Source organism: Puma concolor, chromosome A2 (genome assembly GCF_028749965.1).
Source record: "Puma concolor isolate L17-30 chromosome A2, mPumCon1.1.hap2, whole genome shotgun sequence".
NCBI classification, from domain to species: Eukaryota; Metazoa; Chordata; class Mammalia; order Carnivora; family Felidae; genus Puma; species Puma concolor.
Window position 1 is genome coordinate 146,547,941 of NC_141668.1, and position 23,049 is coordinate 146,570,989.

The following is a 23,049-nucleotide window of genomic DNA, read 5'->3' on the forward strand; positions in this document are numbered from 1 at the left end:
CGTGCATCCAGGATGGCAGAATCTGAAGCAACAGCTTGATGGGTCAGTGTTTCACGTCTGCCTACAGCCGGGGTGGGATAGAGGGCTGTGACAAGTGATCGATCAGTCTGCCCTGGGTGTGGGAAGGGGAAAATGACAACACGCAGCACATGTGTGACACTGAGATCCGTTTCATCCATATTGCAGCTAAAGTATATGTATGTGTTAGCTTTCAATTACTGCTGTAACAAACTGTCACGATTTAGTGACTTAAAACAGCACGAATTCATTATCTTGTTGGAGTCAGAGTTCCAAGATGAGTCTTATGTGGGGTTGAAAATCAAGGACTGGCTCCTTCTAGAGGCTCTAGGGAGAACCCTTTTCTGCCTTTTATAGCATCTAGAGGTGCCTATGTTCCTTGGCTTATGAGCCCCTTCTATCCCCATCTTCAAAACCAGTAGTGTAGCATCTTTAAATCAATGTCTGCCTCACTGCCTTCTGCTTCTGTGGCCATATCTCCTCTGATCTTCCTGTATCCCACTTAAAAGGACCTGTGTGATAACAGTGGGCTCATCAACATGCTTTCTCCATCTCAGGTTCCTTAAACTTAATTGCATCTTCACAGTCCTTTTTGCTGTGTGCCGTAACCGCATGGGTCCTGGGGACCTGTTGTTTTGCGGGGGCTGGTATTCTGTCTACCACAAAGCATAAAGAAAACAGTAGTGCTCTGTGGGCTAGTCTGGGCACACCGTTTCTCCTGTGGTTTCTGAGGGCTCCGGAGCAGCGGGAGCATTTGGGTGCGAAGCAAGGACAGCCCGATGGAGCATCTGTCTAATGGCATGTGCTCAGAAGCCATGCCCTGGATGACTGCCAAGAGTGACAGATCTCCCAGTGCACACAGGAACTGGTACTTCTGATGGAGTTGAGCTCTGTGCTCTATTGCCTCTGAACTCAAGGATGAGGCTTAGTCACAGGGTCTTTTGGTCTCTGATTTTTGTGTGGAATTAGAATGACCATTTTGCATGAGCGTTAACAGAAGTGCCAGGCCAGTCAGGTTGTGAGGGTGGGTTACTGTACTCTCATCGGGTGAATATGCAGGCACATCTGTGTGTCAGGAACACTGTGTGATGGAGCTAGACGGACTAAGGCAGAATCCCATGGGAGGAGCAGGTCTTGGCTGGTACGAAGGGCATTCTGGGATACAGAAGTGCTCCTGAACTTGTGCTGAGCAGTAATGCAGTGCCTGGAGGAGTTTGGCAGGTGGGGAGGGGAGCGGCTGAGAAGACAGGCAGGAGCCACATCGGGAATGTTCTAGGAGGGACAGGGAGCTAGTGGTGGGCTTGGAGCAGAGGAATGAGGGCAGAATTGCACATGAGGAGATCACTTTGGTGGCCAAAGCCCCTGAGATTAGGACCCAGTTCTGGTCGATGACCAAAAGTGCCCAGCCCTGCAGGGGTGGGGTCAAGGTGGAATGCCTTGTGGGTAGTGAATCGATGCTGTATGCAAGCCTCACTGTCCTTTGAGGCCACGCTCACTGGGCCCTCTTCTGAACAGCTCTGCATACAGCACAGACCTTATTTGGAAGGATTTAGGTTCTTGTCTGCAAGATATAACACATCTCACGATATTGGGCTTCTTTCCACAATGCAAGCTCATCGCAAGTGCCCAGTACATACCTGTTAAAAACATGCTGCAGCAGGAGCCCCTGGCCAGTTCAGTCAGTAGAGCATGTGACTCTTGATCTCAGGGTTGTAAGTAGGAGCCCCACATTGGAGGTAGAGATTACTTTAAAATAAAATCTTTAAAAAAAGAAAAAAAAAACGTGCTGCGATGGAAATATGAGGAGAACAAGAACAAAGTGAAAAGCTGCTAGTCCTACAAGTAAGGTGACTAGTCACTGGTCACTAGAGTTCTACAGACCTCAAAGCATGCTGTTAAGTGAAATGCATTTGCTTTTTGGAAAGTGCTTCCTCTACATGGCTTCACGTGGTCCTCCTCAAACTCCTGTCCCAGGGGAGAGTCATGCAAATTATCTTTTTAGGAAAATAGTTGAGGACACTCCAACCTGGTGGAGTGAAGAGGTTTGCCCTTGGTCACCAGCAGGAGGATGGAAGGATTAAGATACCTACCTTGGCCTGTAGATGTTTGCCTTCCGTGATGCTCCCTTTTCCTCTCCCTTGTAGTCCGGTTACCCTTCCTTCTTTCAAGCTTCTGGTGTGTGCTGTCCTCACCCTTGAATCATCCTTTGTGAGGTGCTACCTCATGGCATGGTAGCAAAGGTGCTACCTTATGGCATTTCATAAGCTGTATGTTTATTTATGGCCGGCTCTTCACCTAGTTGCACCCTCCTTGTATGCCACGCTGAGGGTTCCTGGAGAGTCAAGGTGTGGTTTGAAATTTGTCTATATACCTTGCATGTGATCCACATACCCAACTAGTCTCCTTTGAAGGAATGAACTACTGTGCTCCTGAGGACAGGACCAGTGGCTGTTTTCCTCACCACTATACCTAGCATGATGTCTAGCTCATAATAGTAATTAATGGTAAGTGATTTTATATCTCGGGGGTTTTTAAGGGAGAAAGGTGTGGTTTGGGGCATTTCCTAAGGGTTTTGGAGAGAGTGCATTTTCTCCTGCCTGGTTGTGTCTGTCTGGGCTTGACCATCTGGAAGTTGGGCAGACTCTTGTGGCACATTAGAGGCCTTGTCCCTAAGGATTTACGGAGGCATTTAGGATTTTAATAAGAAAACAACCCTTTCCAAAGTGTTTTAGCTCAGGGGAGGAATTCTGGAATCTTGTGTATATGGGAAAAGGAGGATGGAAACAGGAAAGCTGGAGGAGGAAGGTGAATCAGGAAGAAAGGGAGCCTCCGTAGATCATGGGCTAGTGTACCATGTTGATTTAGATTTTGTTACTGCTTATTTCTCACTTGAATTAGAAGTGTGTGTGTGTGTGTGTGTGTGTGTGTGTGTGTGTGTGTGTCCCTTTCTGCACAGCTGTGCTTTCCTAAGGTCCATGTTTATCTGAGCTCAAGGATACGGTTTCAGTGGGCATGCCTGGCTTCAGGCTAAAAAGCGTGAACATGTCTACAGCATATGGATATGATGGGGTTGTGGCCTGAGACCCTGGGCTCCATCAGAAGTATTCTGCACATCGTGTCTCAGTGTGACAATTGCCCATTAAATACCGGGCTGCCAGCATATGGTTTTCCCCAACATCCCCTTTGTTAAGTGGAAACTTTAGCTGTGTGGTTAGAATATTTTCCCATCATTTAGCATTTCAGAATTAACTGTTTTTGGAGACTTCTGCAATTAATGCTGAATGGCACATTTGCAGATTATTACAGAAACAGTTAAACCAGAGTCGGCAGGTCTGTAGCTGCTCTTTCCCATGATGGATAAGTGGTGGGTTAGGAAAAGGCTGGGCAACGGGAGGAATCCGGTGCTCCCTCTGTGGATGCTGTAATTAAAGTGGGGAGTCTGGCGGAGTTGTTATCCCTGCTATTAAGAGTGCAGATGGCTAACGGCCACATCACCAAGAGTTAGAGTTAGCCCTTTTAAAGTCTTTTTTCTTTTTCTTTTATGACCCACCCTATATATTCCAAGCATAGGTATGGATACAGTGAAGAATTTTCTCATTAAAAGTAATGGCTTATTCCCACACTCATTCCCAGTCTTGGAATGAGAAACCTGTTTCCTTAGACTTGAGGAATTGCCTATCTGTCGTGGCTTAATAGAGCTTTTGGACGAGAGTGTCTGGTAGGCGAATTTTATAACCAATCAGTGCTCAAAGCAGATCCAAGTGGAAGGGCTCCAGCTGGCAGCTCATGATCTCTCTCCCAATTTTACTGTTAATGAATTATTATTTAACCCCCAAACACGGAACAGCATGCTCCTCTTGTCTTAGGGAAGTACGTTCTCATGATGCTGTCGGCCTGACAGTAGGAATCTCCTGGGCTGGAGGGAGGTTGGCAGTCAGTGGGGGAGAAGAGGCACAGAGTGGGCGGGAAGAGTGGTAGATACTGCTCAGCGACTGGCATGACCCTGGGTCTTTGTTATCTTGTGTACATTTTGACTCCAAGGGATCTGTGCTGGAAAAGCAAATTGGCTTTTCTCCTCATCATGTTCTCTTGTTTTCCCACAGGGAGTGGGGCCGGCCAGCAGAAACAGTGGGCTGCACAACATCACCTTCAGATATGACAGTAAGTAACTGGCTTCACCGCCGAAGAATGGGGCCCGTTCAGTGATCTAAAGCTCACACAGTCATGCTCAATCAAGGACACTTGAGGTCCTAGGGTTGAGGAATTTTCTGAACCTGCTCAGGTTTATCAATAGAGCTAAAGCAGCTGGCTGAGTCTCCATTAAGTCACTCAAGTATTTGGGAGCCTGGATAGGTCAAGTGCCCTCCATAGTGTTGGGAGAAATTTTGGATGGAGGGAGACCTCCCCTGATTTCTTCAGGATGTAGTCATGTCCTTAAGAACTAAGGCAGATGCCTGTAGGGCCCAGCATGGGACAAAGCTACTCAAGTGCAAGATGCTAGGGAGTAGCAGGGACTGTCTGGTCTGAAGGGGGCACTGGCTTCTCTCCATTCCAGCTCACGGTGGCCTTGAAATTCCCCGAGTGTGGCCAGATGTGATTTCGAAGAAGAGTAAGAAATTTGCATTTTTTGTCTAACCATTTTTTAATACTGTCATCTATTTAAAATTTTTCACACACATAGAGTGGGCCAAGTGAACGTTGCCCCAGATTTGCCCAAGGGTCTCCAGTTGGCCATCTCTGACTTCGCCTGGATTCCAGCTCTGGTTCCCTACCTGTCAGCTGTGAGCTGTGGCAGGTGATTTGACTTCAAGCCTCAGCTTTCACATCATATAAAATAAAGATTAGGTTCTTCCTCGGCATCATTTTGAGGGTTAAATGAGGTAATGCTTTTAACTGCTTAACTCAGTGGCTGGCCTACAATGTGCACTCAGTAATTGATATCTGTTAATATTAGAAGTCATTCCAACCAGAATTGGAATACAGCATCTTTTTGGCCCTTTCTCTCAAGGAAGTGTGACTTAATCTGTCTGAATTGTTTCCTAAGGGCAGGGTGGGGTGCTTTTTCTGATTAAGCATATAGAATCTCCCCTTAGCAAATGCTGCATGCCTGAGAAGGTAATTATATGGAATTGTGAGCATTTTAGCCTTATGAGCCATAATTTATATGTAAAAACGTTAACAAGAGGGAGCTTGACTCCTATTTAAGTGACTCCTGACATTTGATTCATCTCTTGGAGAGGGTTGTGAATCCATGTAAATAATGGGTGTAGGTCACAGTGAGGCCTTTGAAATGATCACTGCTAGAGCAAGATTTTTGAGGTCATGTATACAATCTAACAATTTTAAGATACAAATATGTGTGTCAAATTTATGCCCGCAGTTGCTGATGTGAGTATTTTAAGTTAACCAATGAGGACTTACATTTGAAACAGACATTTCAAGTTAGTGGTGGGTGCCTGTTCTGGGTAAATGCTGTAATGCTAATGAAAGATTTGCAAGTCCAGAACACTTAATTCAGCTAAGTAAAGACATGTGTAAGAGATCTCTCTTTGAGCTACAAAGTTAATTTCTAATATATGCTCTTGGTCCTGGCAGATCTTGTATTACATTCAATAGTTCAAAATTTTCCGGTCAGCTGCAAACAAGTATTTGCAGCTCTAATTTAATACGGGGTTTTGTGAAAGAGGATCTGTACCTGTAAAACTTAAAAGTATCTATTGTTTTCTTCATGGGACTAAACATTTGGCCCACATGCCTGATGCCTGTCTCTTAGTCATTTCTTTCTTTCTTACTCTTCAGCATTTAATTAGAATTTAATTCGCAACTTGAATTGACTCCTGAGACATCTGAAGCTCAGTTGCATTTTGGCAAAATGTCATTTGGGCATAGTTTTTTGGTAACCAGAATCCAAAATGTTAGAGTTGCTAATAATTGGATCCAGGTTTGTGTAAAAAATTTATTCATTGTTTTCCATTGAAAAGATATTTCTTTCTCTCTTCCACAAGGAAGTTTCTGTTCTTGCTCAGTTGACTGGTTACTCATTCTGTTTGAAAGAGCTGAGAGCCAATGATCAGGTTTTCACCAAAAGGGTTAAACTACAAAATCTTATATTTCTGCTCTTTTGCCATTTGATGTTACAAAGAAAGGTAATGTCTTGCCATTAAGTCAAAACCGAATCTCCTAGGTCTCTACGCCTCCTTTCATTTTGCATTTCTCGTTTCTTCTTTGGGCTCTGAGTAGTAATGCCTGAGTAGGTTGTAATACATTTTCTTAATTCTTCGACTTTATATTTGCATAATTATATTTATAGAAACCTGGAGAGTGCTAATTTTGGCATTAGGAATGAACAAAGGAAAAAAAAAACCATGATTTGCTCTTGTTTTCGTGCATCTTTTCCTAACAGCTGTTTAAGTCAGAGGTTTCGAAAAATGAAAAATGTTTGAAATTGACAAGTCTGATGGTTTTTTGTTTTTGTTTTTGTTTTTTTTTAATATTGGGAAGCTTGTTTCAGCCAGGGATTTTTTTCAGGCTAACCACTTCTGATTCAGAATTTACTATAGTCGTAATCTCTGTGCTGAGGCTAGAATGGCAAGAGCCCTTCATGAGCCAGGCTGCTTTCTGTCCAGACCCAGGGCTGGTCAGCAGCGGAATCCTAAGCCACCCAGCTGGCCTCTTAACTGCAAAACGTTTCCTCATTTGTACAATGTGGGTGTTAAACCAGATGTTTAAAGAAACATTTTTTTCTATTCTAAAATTCTCTTCTGCACCCAGAGAACATATGTTGTATGCTTCAAGAGTCAATTTTCATTAGAAGTAGAATTTGGTTTTATTAATTATTAACATCTTTTCAAAAGAAGTAATATTGAAATGTAGAGGTGGCTGCTTTTTAAGCAGATGGAGTTTCCGGAAGGGGGTGCAGTTAGGCAAGAAAGCAGGGCACAAAGCTCTGTGAGGGATGGGAGTTACCCGAGTGGGGGGGGGGGGTGCATTGTGGTGCAGGTGTTTTGAATTTTAGTAAGAAATTTTAAAAGGACTTATGTTATATGCACATTAAAAGGCTTGGAAGCATGTCCTTTAGAAGTTGATAGTAGTTATCTCCGTGGTGGGAAGGTATGGATGACTTCTATAGTTTTCTTACGTTCTTTTATAATTTTCAAGTATCGAGGGAAGGTTTTTAGTCATAAAAATGGGAAATGTATGCTACGGTGCACAGCAGGGGCAGTGGGAGTGCAGCAGACTCACTGAGCCTAGAAAATAACCCCTTACTGCTTCACCTCAAAGAAAAACACCCCAACTTTGGAGGGGTAATGAGTAGTTTTGGACATTAGATGGAACTGAGGACCTTTTGCAGCAGATACCAAAGAGAGTTTTCAAGTTTAACCATTGAGAAAGAAATGGAGATGAAGCAGCATAAAAATTGTGAGTTGGGGTACCTGGAAGTTGTTAAGTATCTGACTCTTGGTTTGGGCTCAGGTCATGATCTCACAGTTTTTGAGTTCGAACCATGCATTGGGCTTTGTACTGATGGTGTGGAGCCTGCTTGGGAATCTCTCTCTTCCTCTGTCTCTGCCCCTCCCCTGCTCACTCGCTCGCGCGCACTCTCTCTCTCAACATAAATAAATAAAAACCTTAAAAAAATTGCCGAGGAGGGCCGATGGTTCTCCCCTGCGTCAGTGGCCAGAACAGCCCACGGTCATTGTCTGGAGTCCCATGCTGAGTCTGGCTGGAAGCTTCTGGCAGCTTTTTAGGATTCTGTAGACTTTGAAGATGTGTTTAGCAATACCAGGTGTCACAGTTGCTCACGTGGTAGTGGCCACATTGACACCTGGCTGCAAGTAATGTCCTCAGGCAAAATCAGAGAATCGGGTCTTCATTGGCTGAGTAATGTGGAACTCTTTGGGTTTGGTGGGCATTGTGGATGTCTTGGATTAACACATGGTGTTTTCCCTTTGCGACGCCAGTTAACACTGGAGGTGCTTCACTCATCAGGAAGTCAGTTAGTACCTTTTGCAGGTACTAATTGGATTGTTTTAACTGTCTTGCTGTGCGCCCCTCCCCCATGAGTCTTACCCTATTACTTCCTTTCCCTGCTCACTTTGCCTCCAGGTTTCTTCTAAAAACAAGCCCCAGTATTTAGCCATTGGTTTTGCTTCAGATCACTCTCTAATGCTGAAAACTGATGGAAGTAATGTAAATAATTCTTGATTTAGGTAAGATGTCTTAACAGTAAAAAAAAAAGTTAATGCCAGATACATAGTCCAACTCCAGACTGTATATGATCCTCCCCTAATGCTGTCCTAGAAGTTAACTTGTGGGGGGTGGTGGTGGGGTGGTGGTGATGCTATAAGTAAATTCCACGACTGCATCTTACAGTTTCCCAAATAGTCACACTTTACTGTCATATTTGGGCTTTTGAGGCACACATCTTTAAACAGAATGGCTTTGGCTGCCTCCGGATGGCTCTGTAATTTGAGAAGATGAACCTGGGAATAAAAAATTGTAAAATTTAAAGTTTTAATCTAACTGTTTTTGTTCTCACAACTGTCTAGACTGCACCACTTACTTGAATCCAGTGGGGAAGCACGTGATTGCTGATGCCCAGAACATCACCATCAGTCAGTATGCTTGCCATGAGCAAGTGGCAGTCACCATTCTTTGGTCCCCAGGGGCCCTTGGTAAGTGGTCAAAATGGAGCCCAGCATGTGGCCTGTGTGGGTGGTGACCAGTGCAAGGGTCCCAGTGTGACAACCTGCAGGGGCCAGGCAGGTCTTGACATACGTGTAGCTTAGGTGTGCTTGGGCACAGATATGCTTCCTGCTTCATTGCATGTACTTCCTGGGCATGTACAGAGCTCAATACTGTACCCCATGGCTCATGTTTTGTTCCCTTGGCTGTTACTGAGAGAGATGTGGGTTTGAAGAATAATGGTGTATGGCAATAAATCGTGCTGAGGCCTTAGCCTTTGGGTCTAAGCAGTAGCCAGGGGACAGGTGACCTGTCCAAGGGCATAATGGCTTTAGTGTCCAGCATTGGCCATCTGTATGCCCACATGGATATCCGGGCACAGCACTGGCACGTGTTGTGAGTTTACAGGAATATCTCAGGGCTCGTAAGAATCCATAAAATCAATAATTTAAGAAAAATGTGTTTTTTTTTTTTTTGAGAGAGCAAACAGGGGAAGGGCAAAGAGAGAGGGGACAGAGAATCTAAGATGGGCTCCATGCTGACAGCAGCAAGCCCGATGCATGGCTTGAAGTCACTAACCATGAGATCATGACCTGAGTCGAAGTCGGATGCTCAACTGACTGAGCCACCCAAGTGACTCTAAAGTTAATAGTTTTTAAATCTTGGCAACTAACTGAATTTATGTGAACTATGTGGGCTGAAAAAAATTCAAAATGAAGAAACAGAAAAAAAGCAAACCCACATTATCTGGTCAGATTCAGATTAGGGCAGAGTTTGCTTGTCCTCTTTAATGAGTTGATGTTATAAGAGAGGATGGGACAGCTGGGTGGGGGACATGGTCAGAGCCCATTTGTTCAGATGGGCCTGGGTGTGAACCCAGATTCTACCTGCCACAAGAGGCTGCTAAGCCTTGCTGAGCCCTGGCTTCCCCATCTGTGATGTGAAGATGACTGACAGCCTCCTGGTTTTTGTAAGATTTCCACACACACGCACGCAGTATTTCTAGAAAGGGTTCTTTTATTTTTTAAGTTTTTATTAAATAATCTGGGTACCCAGCGTGGAGCTCAAACTCATGACCACTGAGATCAAGAGTCATCCAACTGTGTCAGCCAGCCATCTCTAGAAAGAGCTCTTAAAATTTAAAACAGTGGCTATTGGGACACATGGCTGGCTCAGTTGGTAGAGCATGCAACTCTTGATCTCAGTTGTGAGTTCAAGTCCCATGTTGGATGTAGAGATTACTTAAAATCTTTAGGGGCACCTGGGTGGTTCAGCTGATTGAGTGTCCAATTCTTGATTTTGGCTCAGGTCATGATCCCAGGGTGGTGGGATCCAGCCCTGCATTGGGCTCTGCACTGAGCCTGGAGTCTGCTTGAGATTCTTTCTCTCCTTCTGCCCCTCTCCTCTGCTGTGCTCCCTCCCTCTCTCTCAAATAAAAAAAGCATAATAATAAAATCTTTAAGAAGAAAAAAAAATGGCTACTGTTATCATCATCAAAACCTGGTCCTCAAACCTGTTTCTTTGACATTGCCACTGAATCTTAGAATTAAAAAAAAGAAAAAGAAATCTGGATAAGGGAAAAGTAACATAAAGTCTGGATTTCTTAATCTGAACAGGATAATTCTCAGAAAAACCAGACTGCAGGAGAGGTGAGTGCAGAGTGAGGGAGGAAGGATTAGATCCATGGGCCTGACTCATTTATCCGTGTAAATACTGCTGGGTCTGAACCCAGTGGGTTTTCCAAAAATAACATTATCTTAACATTTAAAGATAAAAACATTCTCTGTGGATCAACAGGAAGTGGTCATTCCATGTAAGGCTATACGGTTGAGGGGTTGGCCTGACAAATTGCAGTCTCCTTTAGAATGCAAGTAAGGGATGGAAGCTAGGTGGTTGGAAAACTAACAGGTGGAGCAGTGAGGGCAGAATGTGGTGCTTTTCCTGAATGACGATTTGTGGGTGGACAGGTTCTATCTGTTTCTATCAGGTTCTATCAAGGAAACTCCTGGGGAGCCTGGGTGATTTAGTGGGTTGAGTGTCCAACTTCGGCTCAGGCCATGATCTCTTGGTTCGTGAGTTTGAGCCCTGCGTTGGGCTCAAACCGTCAGTGCGGAGCCTGCTTCAGATCTTCTGTCTCCCTCTCTCCCTGCCCCTCCACCACTTGTGTTCTCTCTTAAAAATAAATATACATTAAAAAAAAAAAGACTCCTTGGGTGACAGAAAAGCATATGGGTTAAGAGCACCAGCTTAGAAGGGTGTCCAACTTCAACTGAGGTCATGATCTCACGGTTCGTGGGTTTGAGCCCCACATCGGGTGCTGTGCTGACAGCTCAGAGCCTGGAGCCTGCTTTGGATTCTGTGTCTCCCTCTCTGTCTGCCTGTCCCCTATTCGTGCTCTGTCTCTGTCTCTCAAAAATAAACAAACGTTAAAAAAAAAAAAAAAAGTGTACCAGCTTAGAGCCAGACACTCCTGGGTTTGAATCCCACATCTGCCATTTAATTCCTGTGTGATCCCAGATAAGTCAGTCACTGTCTCTGTCCCTATGTCCTCATTTGTAAAATGAGGGACAATACCTTCCTCCCATGGATGCCAGGAGGATTAATGAGTTTTAAATGATGAGAAGGAGTAAATACGTCCCTTCATGGGAAGTTGCTCTGTAAAGTTGTTAAACGTGTAACTAAAAGGAATTCAGAGCATTGTGATAAAGGCGTTAAGGTTTACATTTGCTGCTTTTACCCCCACCTGCCAGACTTGGCATAGTGGTTTTTCACACTAACCTCTTAAAAATTAGAACTAGGGGCTCCTGGGTGGCTCAGTTGGTTAAGCATCTGACCCTTTTAAAAAAAAAATTTTTTTTTAACATTTATTTATTTTGGAGGGGGGGAGAGAGAGAGAGAGAGAGAGAGAACAGGGGAGGGGCAGAGAGAGAGGGAGACACAGAATCAGAAGCAAGCTTCAGGCTCTGAGCTGTCAGCACAGAGCCCGACGTAAGGCTCGAACTCCCGAGCCGTGAGATCATGACCCAGGCCAAAGTCGGACCCTTAACTGACTGAGCCACCCCGGTGTCCCAAGCATTTGACTCTTGATTTTGGCTCAGATCATGATCTCACAGTTTGGGGGATCGAGCCTCGCGTCGGGCTCTGTGCTGACAACATGGAGCCTGCTTGGGATTCTCTGTCTCTGTCTCTGTCTCTCTCTCTGCCCCGACTTGTGTTCTCCCTCTAAATAAATACTTGAAAAAACATTTAAAAAAATAAATAAAAATAAGGACTAGAACCACCTACTCCTACCTCAGCTGATGAATTTTATGAAACTGTGAGGTGCGCAGTCTTTAATTATATGAATCATCCAGCTTTTGTTAAACAGGAGTTCTAGGGACATGACATGAATTAAATCTTAGTTGCTGGTCAGAGACTGTGGCTCCTGTTGTGTCTGAATCTTGGGCTGTGGGTCAGGTGGCTCTCACCCCCCACAGGAAGCTTTAAACTTGAAATACAGTACAGCAGAGTCAGTGCCTGCACACTGTACCCCGTGACCCCTGAAAATGTGAAGCTCTAATTGTAACTCCTTTGCCCTACTCACCATAAAATACGTGTTCTTCATCAAATAATTATAGGATTAAAGAACCTTTTCGAAAAAGATTTCCCTGTCCTTTGCCATCGGTACTTTTTCCACCTGGTTAATTGCATCCTATGTCATTACTTCTGCCCCGGGAGGGGAAGGGTTGAAATTGTCTCCTTGTCTAGTGTTCAGAAAGAATGCGAAATCAATACCGTGCCAGTTGAGGCCGGCTTTGGGGATCTCCAGCTGCAGTCGGACCGCTCCAGTCTCCAAATGACGAAGAGCACTGGTACTGGCTCTTGTGATCAGTGGAGCTTAATCCTCAGGTGGCGGGAGGCTGGGCCGGGCGTCTTTCAGTGGCACTGTGGGCGTCTCGGGGCCTCTGAGGGCTGTATGAAGAGCGCACACTGGGCAGCCCTTGGGTGTCTGCCTTTCAGGCATGATTAGAGCAAGAACTTTGTAAATCACATGGGCGTTCTGAGCTATTTAATCCCAAACCTAGAAACCCCTTGGGTGTAGACACACACTTTGTTGGGAATTTTGTGCATTACTTGGATGAACCATGCCAGCAAAATATAGGACGAAAACTTAAAGCAGAAACATGGTTTACGGGAGTCCCTAGTCAGCATTGGGAATTACCATCAGCTGACACTCTGTGTCAGGACCTAGAAATTGTGTATTCCACTGTAGACTTTTAGGATCAGTTGTGACTTGAGTCTATATATTTGAACCCTAATGTCACAGGCAATGGGCATTTGTGAAGTAGCTGGCTGGATTAGAGCTAATTAATTAGTAATGATAGGATGGAGACAATCACCTGGCCTGTACCAGAGGAATGCGGGGTATGTGGTTTTCCTTTCTGTAAGACTCAGATGTGCTAGCCAAAGTAAGAATTCCTTTACCTCCGTTGTGTAGGTGGAAAGGATGGTAATCTTGGAGGAAGGAAAGTGTGTTCAAAAGTAATTAGGTCGGCTTTTAATAAAAGCATTCTGCTCTGCTTAGGCATCGAATTCCTAAAAGGATTTCGAGTAATACTGGAGGAGCTGAAGTCAGAGGGAAGACGGTGCCAACAACTGATTCTAAAGGACCCAAAGCAGCTCAACAGTAGCTTCAAAAGAACTGTAAGTCACACGCGGGGAATGTGCCCCTGGAGACACGCCATTGTTCTGGGCGTCTGAATGGTCTATTGAATGTCTGTGAAACTGGAGAAGGAGGGGCTGTGGGGTCCACCCCTCCTGCCAAGGTGGGCGAGAAACAGCTCGGCAACACCCTGAGCCTGCTCCACACCCAGAGAAACCCTCCAGCACCTCTTGCTGGTAAACACACCTCTCAGGTTACATGTCCTGGAAGGTGGCTTTGTGCACTCAAGAGCACGCAGACTCCTCCCCACCAGCTTTGAGGTTCCGCATTCACCACCTAGGGCTTCTTTGCCAGAGCACAGGCAGCATTGTCAGTCTTTATTTTGGTTAGGGATCCAAACCTAAACTTGGTCCAGAAAATAGCCCCTAGCTCTGGAGCGGTATCTGGGTGACTATCAGAGAGGACTGAAGGTCCTGTGTGTAGGTGTAGGGGTGGGTAATTTCTTCATGATATCATGTCTGTTTTTATTCCCTTTTAGGGAATGGAATCTCAACCTTTCCTAAATATGAAATTTGAGACGGATTACTTTGTGAAGATCGTCCCTTTTCCTTCCATTAAAAATGAAAGCAATTACCACCCTTTCTTCTTCAGAACCCGCGGTGAGTATGGCCTTTCTTGCCTGGTTCCCATGATGAGACTGCTCCTGATTCTAATGACTTTTTGGAGAAATATACCAAATACTGGTATGACACCAGCATTGTGAGGAGAAAAGCATCCAGGAAAAGTACCCAGAAAAGCAATTCTTAGAATTAGGATTTGGCCTAGGCAGTATTCACCTAATACTGCCTACGACACCCATTTCACGCTTGTTCAAGAGTAGATGTTGATGCTTGATTTCTTTTTTTTTTCTTTTTTTTTTTAAAAGTGCTGTCAGACAGCCATATATTAAAACCATTTAGGAAAAAAGAAGAGCAGGAATAAACAGTAGAAGTTGATTTTTTGGGGTGAAGGGGAGAGCGTGAAATAATCCATCTTTTACCTGTCATCAGGAAGGTGGCTTCTGTGAGTGATTGCCTGTTTTCAGGATTACATTAAGAAAATTAAGCAACAACCCTGAGATTGCCTTTTTCTAGAAAGTTTGTTTTTTTAACCTTCACGTGTCAGGTCCTGTGCTCTTTTTTTTTTTTTTTTAATGTTTGTTTATTTTGGAAAGAGAGAGAGAGAGAGAAACAGAGCATGAGCAGGGGAGGGGCAGAGAGAGAGGGAGACACAGAATCCAAAGCAGGCTCCAGGTTCTGAGCTGTCAGCACAGAGCCCGACGTGGCGCTTGAACTCATAAACCTCATGAGATCATGACCTGAGTTGAAGTCGGATACTTAACCAACTGAGCCACCCAGGGCACCCCTAAATGCTTTCTAAACACTGACTCAGTTTACCCCCATTCCAACCCTTCAAGAATTTAATCCTCTCATGTCCACTTATTACATGTGCAGTGATACACCCAGAGATTAAAGAGCCTGGTGGGAGCTGGGATTTGAACCCAGAAGTCTGACTCTGGAGTCCACACTCTCCAGCCAGCCATGCTGACCAGCCAACCCTTTTCTGTCCGTTCTGTGCACGGTGTGGTGTGTCTTTCTTCAGCCTGAATCGCTGCTTTCAGATTTGGTGCCGAGGCATCCTGAAACCTGCAGCCATTCCCTCTTGCCTTCCCGTCCATTCTTTCTGTCCGGCATACCAGACCCCTGATGGTCAGCTGTCAGGCCAACTCAACAGCCCTTCCTATGTGGCCCAGTTGCCGTCCTCCTCCTCTGTGATGTTTTTGTTCTCAGTTGCAGCATTCACACTCTGGTTGTTTTCTTTTTGCCTTTCTTTTCTTTTCTTTTTTTAAACTGTGTTTCCTGTGCAGCACAATTATTTTATAACAGTTTGGTCTCATTTTCTTAATTAAAATATGATTCCATAGGGCAAAGACTATGTGCATTTTACATCTCAGTCAGTGCCTTACACAGAACCAGTTAGAGGATTCAAATATGTTTAAGAAAAGCTTGCCTTAATCAGAACTAGCATAATTTAAGATAAAGTCTTCCCATCAGAATCATTGTGTCTATCTGGGGGTGAGGCAGAGGCGGGAGATGTGTTTATCACCATTTCCATGCCCTGTGATCGTGATGCTGCCTTTGATTTTCTTGGCAGTATGTGGACATTTTCCAGAAGGTTCTCCCTGGGTTAGCAACATGGCATATTGGACTAGCTGTTTGGCCCCTCTCGTGTTTTTATCACATTTAAGTCCTGTTTCAAAACTCTACAGCCTAGTTTTCAGTGCTGGTGCCACTATTTAGTAGATGCCTGCATGCCATTTTTAGACTCCATCAAAAGGATTTTAAAATGTTTATTTATTTATATATTTATTTTTGAGAGAGAGAGAGAGAGAGTGTGTGCATGTGCATGAGTGGGGGAGGGGCAGGGGGAGAGAGAGAGAGACAGAGAGAGATACAGAATCTGAAGCAAGCTCCACGCTGTCAGCACAGAGCCTGACTCGGGGCTCGAACTCACGAACCCTGAGATCATGACCTGAGCTGAAATCGGACATTTAACTGACTGAGCCACCCAGACACCCCCAAAAGGATTTTAAAATAGAATGCTGGCAAATGTGGAAACAACCCAAGGCAGTTACTAGGATCACTCCAAAGTTCTCTTGCGCCTAAGCACCTGTGCAGTGGAGCAGGGCTGGCGTCACTTCTGTTTACAGCTGAAACAGAGCCTCCATGTGGCCGTGGGCTGAACACAGTCCCACTGGCCTTGAAACTATGTAATGCTTGACAAGCTTTAAAAGGTTGGGTGACTTTACACTGTTTCCATTTATTTGGCACAAAATGAACTGCATTAATATTTTTATATTGTACAATTTAAATTTTCATGAGATATGACTGCACTGTACCGGAAATCATTGCTCAGTTGATCTATTTTATACTTTGACCAGCAGTACCCAGCGCCATATATTTACATCTTATTGAATTATTGCATGAGGAAAATGTCAGACTGTACTATAACTAAAAATACACATCTTTCTTAATAGCCTGCGACCTACTGCTACAGCCGGACAACCTGGCCTGTAAACCCTGTGAGTATAGCCGTTCCTATCCGTCAAGTCTTTGCAGCACAGTGGTGTCGGGGTGGCCTCTGGGTGCTCATCCGGGTCCTTCCTCCTCCCAGTCTGGAAGCCTCGGAACCTGAACATCACCCAGCACGGTTTGGACATGCAGGTGTCCTTCGACCACGCACCACACACCTTTGGCTTCCGTTTCTTCTATCTTCATTATAAGCTCAAGCATGAAGGGCCCTTCAAGCGAAAGACCTGTAAACAGGTGAGCTGCTATGTGTACATTAAGGAATACTACATGTTTTAAATTTTTTTTAATGTTTATTTTTGAGAGAGAAACAGAGCATGAGTGGGGGAGGGGCAGAAAGAAAGAGATGCAGAATCTGAAGCAGGTTCCAGGCTCTGAGCTGTCAGCACAGAGCCTGACACAGGGCTTGAACTCACGAACCGTGAGATCATGACCCGAGCCGAAGTCAGACACTTAACCGACTGAGCCACCCAGGTGCCCCTGGAATAGTACATGTTTTAAAGTGACCCCTGGGCCCCTGGAATCTGGTTCAACATGAACATTAGGCTTTGACTCTCAACAGTTGGTAGATATTCCAGCATAGTCTCAGGGATATCCTCACTCCCCAGTTACCTACACCCCAGCTATCCCCGTGGTGATGTAGCCTGGGAAAGGTATTACCAAGGAGCCAAAAGAATGAAGTATTTCTAGTTCCTTCTGCTACATTTTAAACATTAATTGGGTGCTCACTGTGTGCCAGTCACCGTGCTTTATGCTCACTGAATCATTACAACTCTATGCAACAGAGGCTGCTGTCACCCCACTTTACAGATGGGCAACCTGAGGCTCAGGTGGTCACCTAGCTTGCTCAAGGTCACACAGCTAGTCAGTGGAAATGCCACATCTAGGAGCCAAACCACTAGGATTTTAGGGGCCTACTGATTTTACACATAGGCCAAAGTCAAGTAGAAGCTCAGCAGCCAAGTTCTTAAACTGAGGGTGGCCAGCAAGAGGGGAAGATGTCTGGTGCAAGTGCACAGGACTGCTAGATTGCCTCTAGCGAGCACCAGGAGAGGGTTTGGGTTAGGGTAGCAGAACTTAGTGCCTTCCTGGACGTGCTCCTATATTGTTGAGTTTTGTTTTCCTGTGGGCTCTCATCTGTGTCATTGATCTTCCTTGACCTTCTGCTCGAGTTAAAATTATAGCACATAAAACATGCACAAACATGGGCGGGTAATTTCTTTCCTCACCCTTTCAATAAGTCAAGGGTATTCTAACTAGTTTCTTTGTCTTCAGATGAAATATGCCTGCTGAGGGCATCACCAGCTAAGTTTAGACTATGGGGGGTCGGGGGTTGGTCCTGGGCTCTCCTGGGCCTTTTTATCAAAGTGAAGTTCAGATAACATGTAGCAGATACACATGGTTGCTTTCTGCCCTAACCAAAGTGTTCTGAACATGGTTAAGACTGGTGGCAAGTCTCCTTCAGCTCTAGGGGGAAAAGAGCAGTCCAGATGACCTTTATCCACGAAGTGAGTTGTTTTTGGTTTTTTTTTTTAATTTTTTTTTTCAATGTTTATTTATTTTTGGGACAGAGAGAGAGCATGAACGGGGGAGGGGCAGAGAGAGAGGGAGACACAGAATCAGAAACAGGCTCCAGGCTCTGAGCCATCAGCCCAGAGCCTGACACGGGGCTCGAACTCCCGGACCGCAAGATCGTGACCTGGCTGAAGTCGGATGCTTAACCGACTGCGCCACCCAGGCGCCCCAAGAAGTGAGTTTTAAAAGCGTTGTTTTGTTTCTTTGCAGGAGCAAAATACAGAGACAACCAGCTGCCTCCTTCAAAATGTTTCTCCTGGGGATTATATAATTGAGGTACGTATAACTCAAGAAAGCCCTATTATTAATTCTGCAGAATGAATCTAGTTCATGTAGAATTCCCACTGTTTAAAACACTAAAATTTCAAGCCATTGAGGATGTGTACAATTATATTTTTACATGGTCCTTAACATGCTTTTTAAAAAGTTTATATGTAATCAATCTTTGATTTTTCTCATTCATTATTTCAAATATTTCATATAAATATTTTAATGAAACCATATAGTCCATGATTTAGAATTTTTAGACAGTATTCCTTTGTAGGGGAGGAAGAAACTTCCTTCTTTCCTTCCTGGGTTCTTCTAGCTGTTTTAGGAATTAAATTGACATGAGACAGATTATGGGGAGAAAAAAACCAGAGTCTTACTGAGTGGGCACAAAGGCCCAATAATGAAATTGAGACCCAAAGAAATGACAAAGGCAGGTGTAGTTTTTATACTTTTTAAACAAAGAGATACTAAATTAGTGAGGAGTTGACAGGATAAAGAAAATAGATGTTTGGGAGCTTTACTTAATAAGGAATTCTAAGTGGAATTTAGGCTGAGGTAATAAATTAGAAAAAAAATAACAAGGTTTGTTTCTACAGCTTTCTCGACTTTCAAGTCCCTATCTCAGACCAGAAGGATGTCGTTTTTACTTGTTCGTATAGTGAGAGTATTTGTTATATGGGAGATCTGTTTCCTGCTTTCAGGGGGACAGAAGGGAGGGTCTGAGTGTCCTTGCTTGTTCCCCAAGTAACTTCATTTCAAAGTATTTATCAATAGGCCATTGTGATACCTACAGGGACAACCTGCCCTGGGCCCCTACATCTTCATACTACAAAAATATGTTTTTAAAAATTTAGATTTAAAAATTATTTAGTGGGATGCCTGGGTGACTCATTTGGTTGAGCGTCTGACTCTTGGTTTTGGCTCAGATGATGATGTCACAGTCCTGGCATCGAGCTCTGCACTGATAGTGTGTGGAGCCTGCTTGGGATTCCCTCCCTCTCCCTCTCCCTCCCTCCCTCTCTCTCTCTCTCTCTCTGCCCCTCCCCCACTCACACGCTTGCTCTTTCTCTCAAATAAAAATAAAAAATAAAAACTTTTAGTAATAAAACAGCAAAAGTGCTGTCCATTATATCTGCCTATCCCTCTCTAGATTTCTGCTGACATTTTCTGTATTAATATATATGAAGTTCTAAATACCACGGAAAAAAGCATGCAAGGGATATATATTTTTCTTCTTTATTTTAGATTACTTTTTTAGTATCAAACATACTACAAAAAATAGGAGTCAAACAAAAATAGAAAAAAAGAAAAATAGGAAATGAAATTAAAAATTTGCCCATAGCCCCACTATTCAGAGAAACCAACATGTTTCAACATTTTAGGAGAAACACTGGTTGTATGACTTGGTAGCAGTATGTGGTTTTAAGAGGGTTTTAAACCCTCTTAAAGCATTAATGGGGGCCTCATAAAATTAGTGGTAGGATGCCGTTGTAATTGAAGATTGTTAGAATGTGGAACTCACCAGCTGATTCATCGATGAGTGAACCACGTTTGATTCATGAAAGGAAAGGTGATGAGGTTGAGGGTTTTGAGTTGGTAAAGCAGAGATGGAGCTGATGTAATGTCTAGTCCTGGCTCATTCGTGATCATAGACAGCAGCTCTCCTTCCTCCTACCCCCCACTGTCCACATATGGAAACATGGACGGAATCTGTTGAGATGTTATCACTTTTATAAAATAATGATACAGCATCCTCTGTTTTGTAGCTGGTGGATGACACTAATACAACAAGAAAAGTGATGCATTATGCCTTAAAGCCAGGTATGATTTTTTTTTTTTTTAATTTTCTGTGTGAAATGTTGGCACAGGACCACAGCAGACCATGCTATTTGATAACATTCTATACTTCATGTTTTACAAAATCAAAACACAGCATTTGAGCTCCTGTCTTTTAAAATTTTTTTTTTCAACGTTTTTTATTTATTTTTGGGACAGAGAGAGACAGAGCATGAACGGGGGAGGGGCAGAGAGAGAGGGAGACACAGAATCGGAAACAGGCTCCAGGCTCCGAGCCATCAGCCCAGAGCCTGACACGGGGCTCGAACTCACGGACCACGAGATCGTGACCTGGCTGAAGTCGGATGCTTAACCGACTGCGCCACCCAGGCGCCCCTGAGCTCCTGTCTTTTAAAAAGATGTTCCATCAGAGGTGCCTGGGTGTCTCAGTCGGTTAAGCATCTGACTCTTGATTTCAGCTCCGGTCATGATCTTGGCTCACCTGGCTCAGGTCATGATCTCACAGTTTGTGAGATTGAGCCCCACATCCCCCCAAGTCAGACTGCACTGACAGTGCAAAGCCTGCTGGGGATTCTCTCTGTCTGCCCCTCCCCCTCTCACATGTGTGTGCACACTCTCTCTCAGAATAAACTTAAAAACAATAAAAAGAAAAGCTATCCCATCAAAGCTGACTTTCCTTCCATCCTAATGTCAGTGTCTGGAAAACTGACGCCAGTGTGGTTGGTGTGTATTTGTGTGTAGCTGGGACTAAATAGTCACTTGTCCTTGGAAGAAAAGTGGTGGGAGGTGAGGTTTCCTTGGGCAGAATTCCCACTCATAGGTATTTACTGTTCCGGCAACTCTAACTGTGGTATTGTATCCTATAACCCTTTAAAAGGAATCCTTTTTTAATCACCAGACCAGTACTAGAGAAATGTGGTCAAGAGGTTCTAGAATCTGTTATGCAGCTTGTGTTTAAAAAGGTAGGGGGGAGATTTCCCTTTGACCTTGTGCTGCTTAAGTTTCAAGCCTCTTGTCTTTGAAATTTCCCAGCACATTCCCCGTGGGCGGGGCCCATTAGGGCTGTTGCCATCACCGTGCCTCTGGTTGTCATCTCCGCATTTGCCACCCTCTTCACCGTGATGTGCCGCAAGAAGCAACAAGGTATCTCTCTGTGTGGTGTGTTCCCCCCCAGGTTGGCAGGACCACAGCCAACAGAGGGAGCCTGGGAGCCCTTGGTCCCACCCAGAGTGGGCATCTGGGAAGCCACATAGCTCCTGTAGTTCCTGGCATTAAAATGCTTGATTTTTAACCTCAGGAGCCATGAACACGAAGCTGTAATTCTGTTCTCAAATTTAAGGTAGTAAATTCAAGAACATAAAGGAAGTTTAAAGGTGTAAGGGCAGAGGTAGGGCGTGATCACTTATAAAAGTCAGGTGTTGGGAAGGAACTTCCTGGGGGAGCTTGGAAATGTTTCATACCTTGATCTGAGTGGTGGTTGCACAGGTATATATTTAGATAAAAGTTTGTTGAGATGTACTCTTGAGTTATATACTTTATAAGTTATACCTCAGTAAAAGGGTTTTCTTTTCTCCCACCCACCCCTTTTGTTTAAGAAGCTCAGCTGTCAGTGCTTAATTGGTCTGGTAGTTAACACCTGGAGCACCAGCTGCTTCTGGGTGCTCTCTGCTGGCCAGGGTGGTCCCTGCAGTTTTCCCAGCCTACTTGAGGTCAGTGTCAGGCGAACAACAAATCTTGGCCATTTGTTGCTCCACTGGAGAAATCAGCTGTCCCATTCCCGGTGGTGTCCCCAGGGGCTGGGGGGGGGGGGGCACTGGGCACATGCTCAGGCAGACATGTCAACTGTTGTTTCTTGAAGATGGCATTAGGTCCTGAGTCTCAGGGAACAGGACAAAGCATTGCTCATAGGCATCAACCTTATCTTCTTTTCCAATTTAGAAAATATATATTCACATTTAGATGAAGAGAGTTCTGAGTCCTCCTCGTACACCACGGCACTCCCCAGAGAGAGGCTCTGGCCTCGGCCGAAGGTTTTCCTCTGCTATTCCAGTAAAGATGGCCAGAATCACATGAATGTTGTCCGGTGTTTTGCCTACTTCCTCCAGGACTTCTGCGGCTGTGAGGTGAGGAGTCTGAAGTCTCTTCTGTTCCCCTGGGCAGGACACATGCTGCCATGCTCCTCACCACCTCCCTGCCTCCTTTGGTGATTCTTGCCTTCCACCAGGGGCTGGCTTCCAAATCGGGGTCAGCCTCACACTTCTTCAGTCTGTCCTACCCATCGCCAGCACTAAATGTTTCCTAATGCTTAGTCCTAACCCTGAAACACTCCTGCTCAAAAGCCTTTAGTGGTACCTACCTGGAAGGAAGTTTTATAAACATCAAAAAGACCATGCAGTTGCATGGAGGGAAGCAGCATGTGCCCTGGAAACATGCAACGGGAGTGTTGGGGGGTGGTCACTCAAAATATCCTGGTGAGCCTTGAAAGGTCTAAGAGAACATGAAAAATAAAGCATTGGGTTTAGACAGCTCTTTGGAGAAGTTTTGCTAAGAAAGAACAATAATTTGTGAAGTACTCAAATGGTCCACTCAGGTTTCTTGCCTATTCTTTTGAATTAAGCTCTAAATATGTAGCTTTTCTATAATGTCATAGTGCTAATTTTAGAGTGAAGTTTGAAGCTCTCATGGAAGGCACACTCTCTTTCTTGCCAATGCAAGAATTGTACAGTAATTGTGTAATTGAAGTTATTTGTGCTTTGATACTCTGCCTCCTGGTAGGTTTTAGTCTTTTCATGTAGCGAGGCTGCCCCCTAGTGTCAGGAACGCCTATTTACAAGGCTGACACATGAAGCTACAGAGATAGGCTGATTGGCCTGTGTACTAAAAAAGCAATTACAAGCTCTAGCGGGTGCCACACAGTCTTTAGACACAGACAAC

General features: G+C 44.4%; 1 protein-coding gene across 2 annotated transcripts in view; it reads left to right on the forward strand.

The window, feature by feature from the left end:
- IL17RD (interleukin 17 receptor D) overlaps positions 1-23,049 on the forward strand; it is a 70,864-nt gene that overhangs the window by 36,964 nt on the left and 10,851 nt on the right. Inside the window, exons 2-11 of one of the 2 annotated variants that reach the window (XM_025916468.2) lie at positions 4,122-4,179; positions 8,568-8,693; positions 13,268-13,386; positions 13,884-14,004; positions 16,422-16,466; positions 16,559-16,710; positions 18,259-18,324; positions 20,085-20,139; positions 21,148-21,258; positions 22,054-22,238. In XM_025916468.2, coding sequence (XP_025772253.1) covers positions 4,122-4,179; positions 8,568-8,693; positions 13,268-13,386; positions 13,884-14,004; positions 16,422-16,466; positions 16,559-16,710; positions 18,259-18,324; positions 20,085-20,139; positions 21,148-21,258; positions 22,054-22,238 — 1,038 coding nt within the window. The remainder of the gene's footprint in view (positions 1-4,121; positions 4,180-8,567; positions 8,694-13,267; positions 13,387-13,883; positions 14,005-16,421; positions 16,467-16,558; positions 16,711-18,258; positions 18,325-20,084; positions 20,140-21,147; positions 21,259-22,053; positions 22,239-23,049) is intronic. The other variant, XM_086697856.1, reaches the window with a different exon arrangement.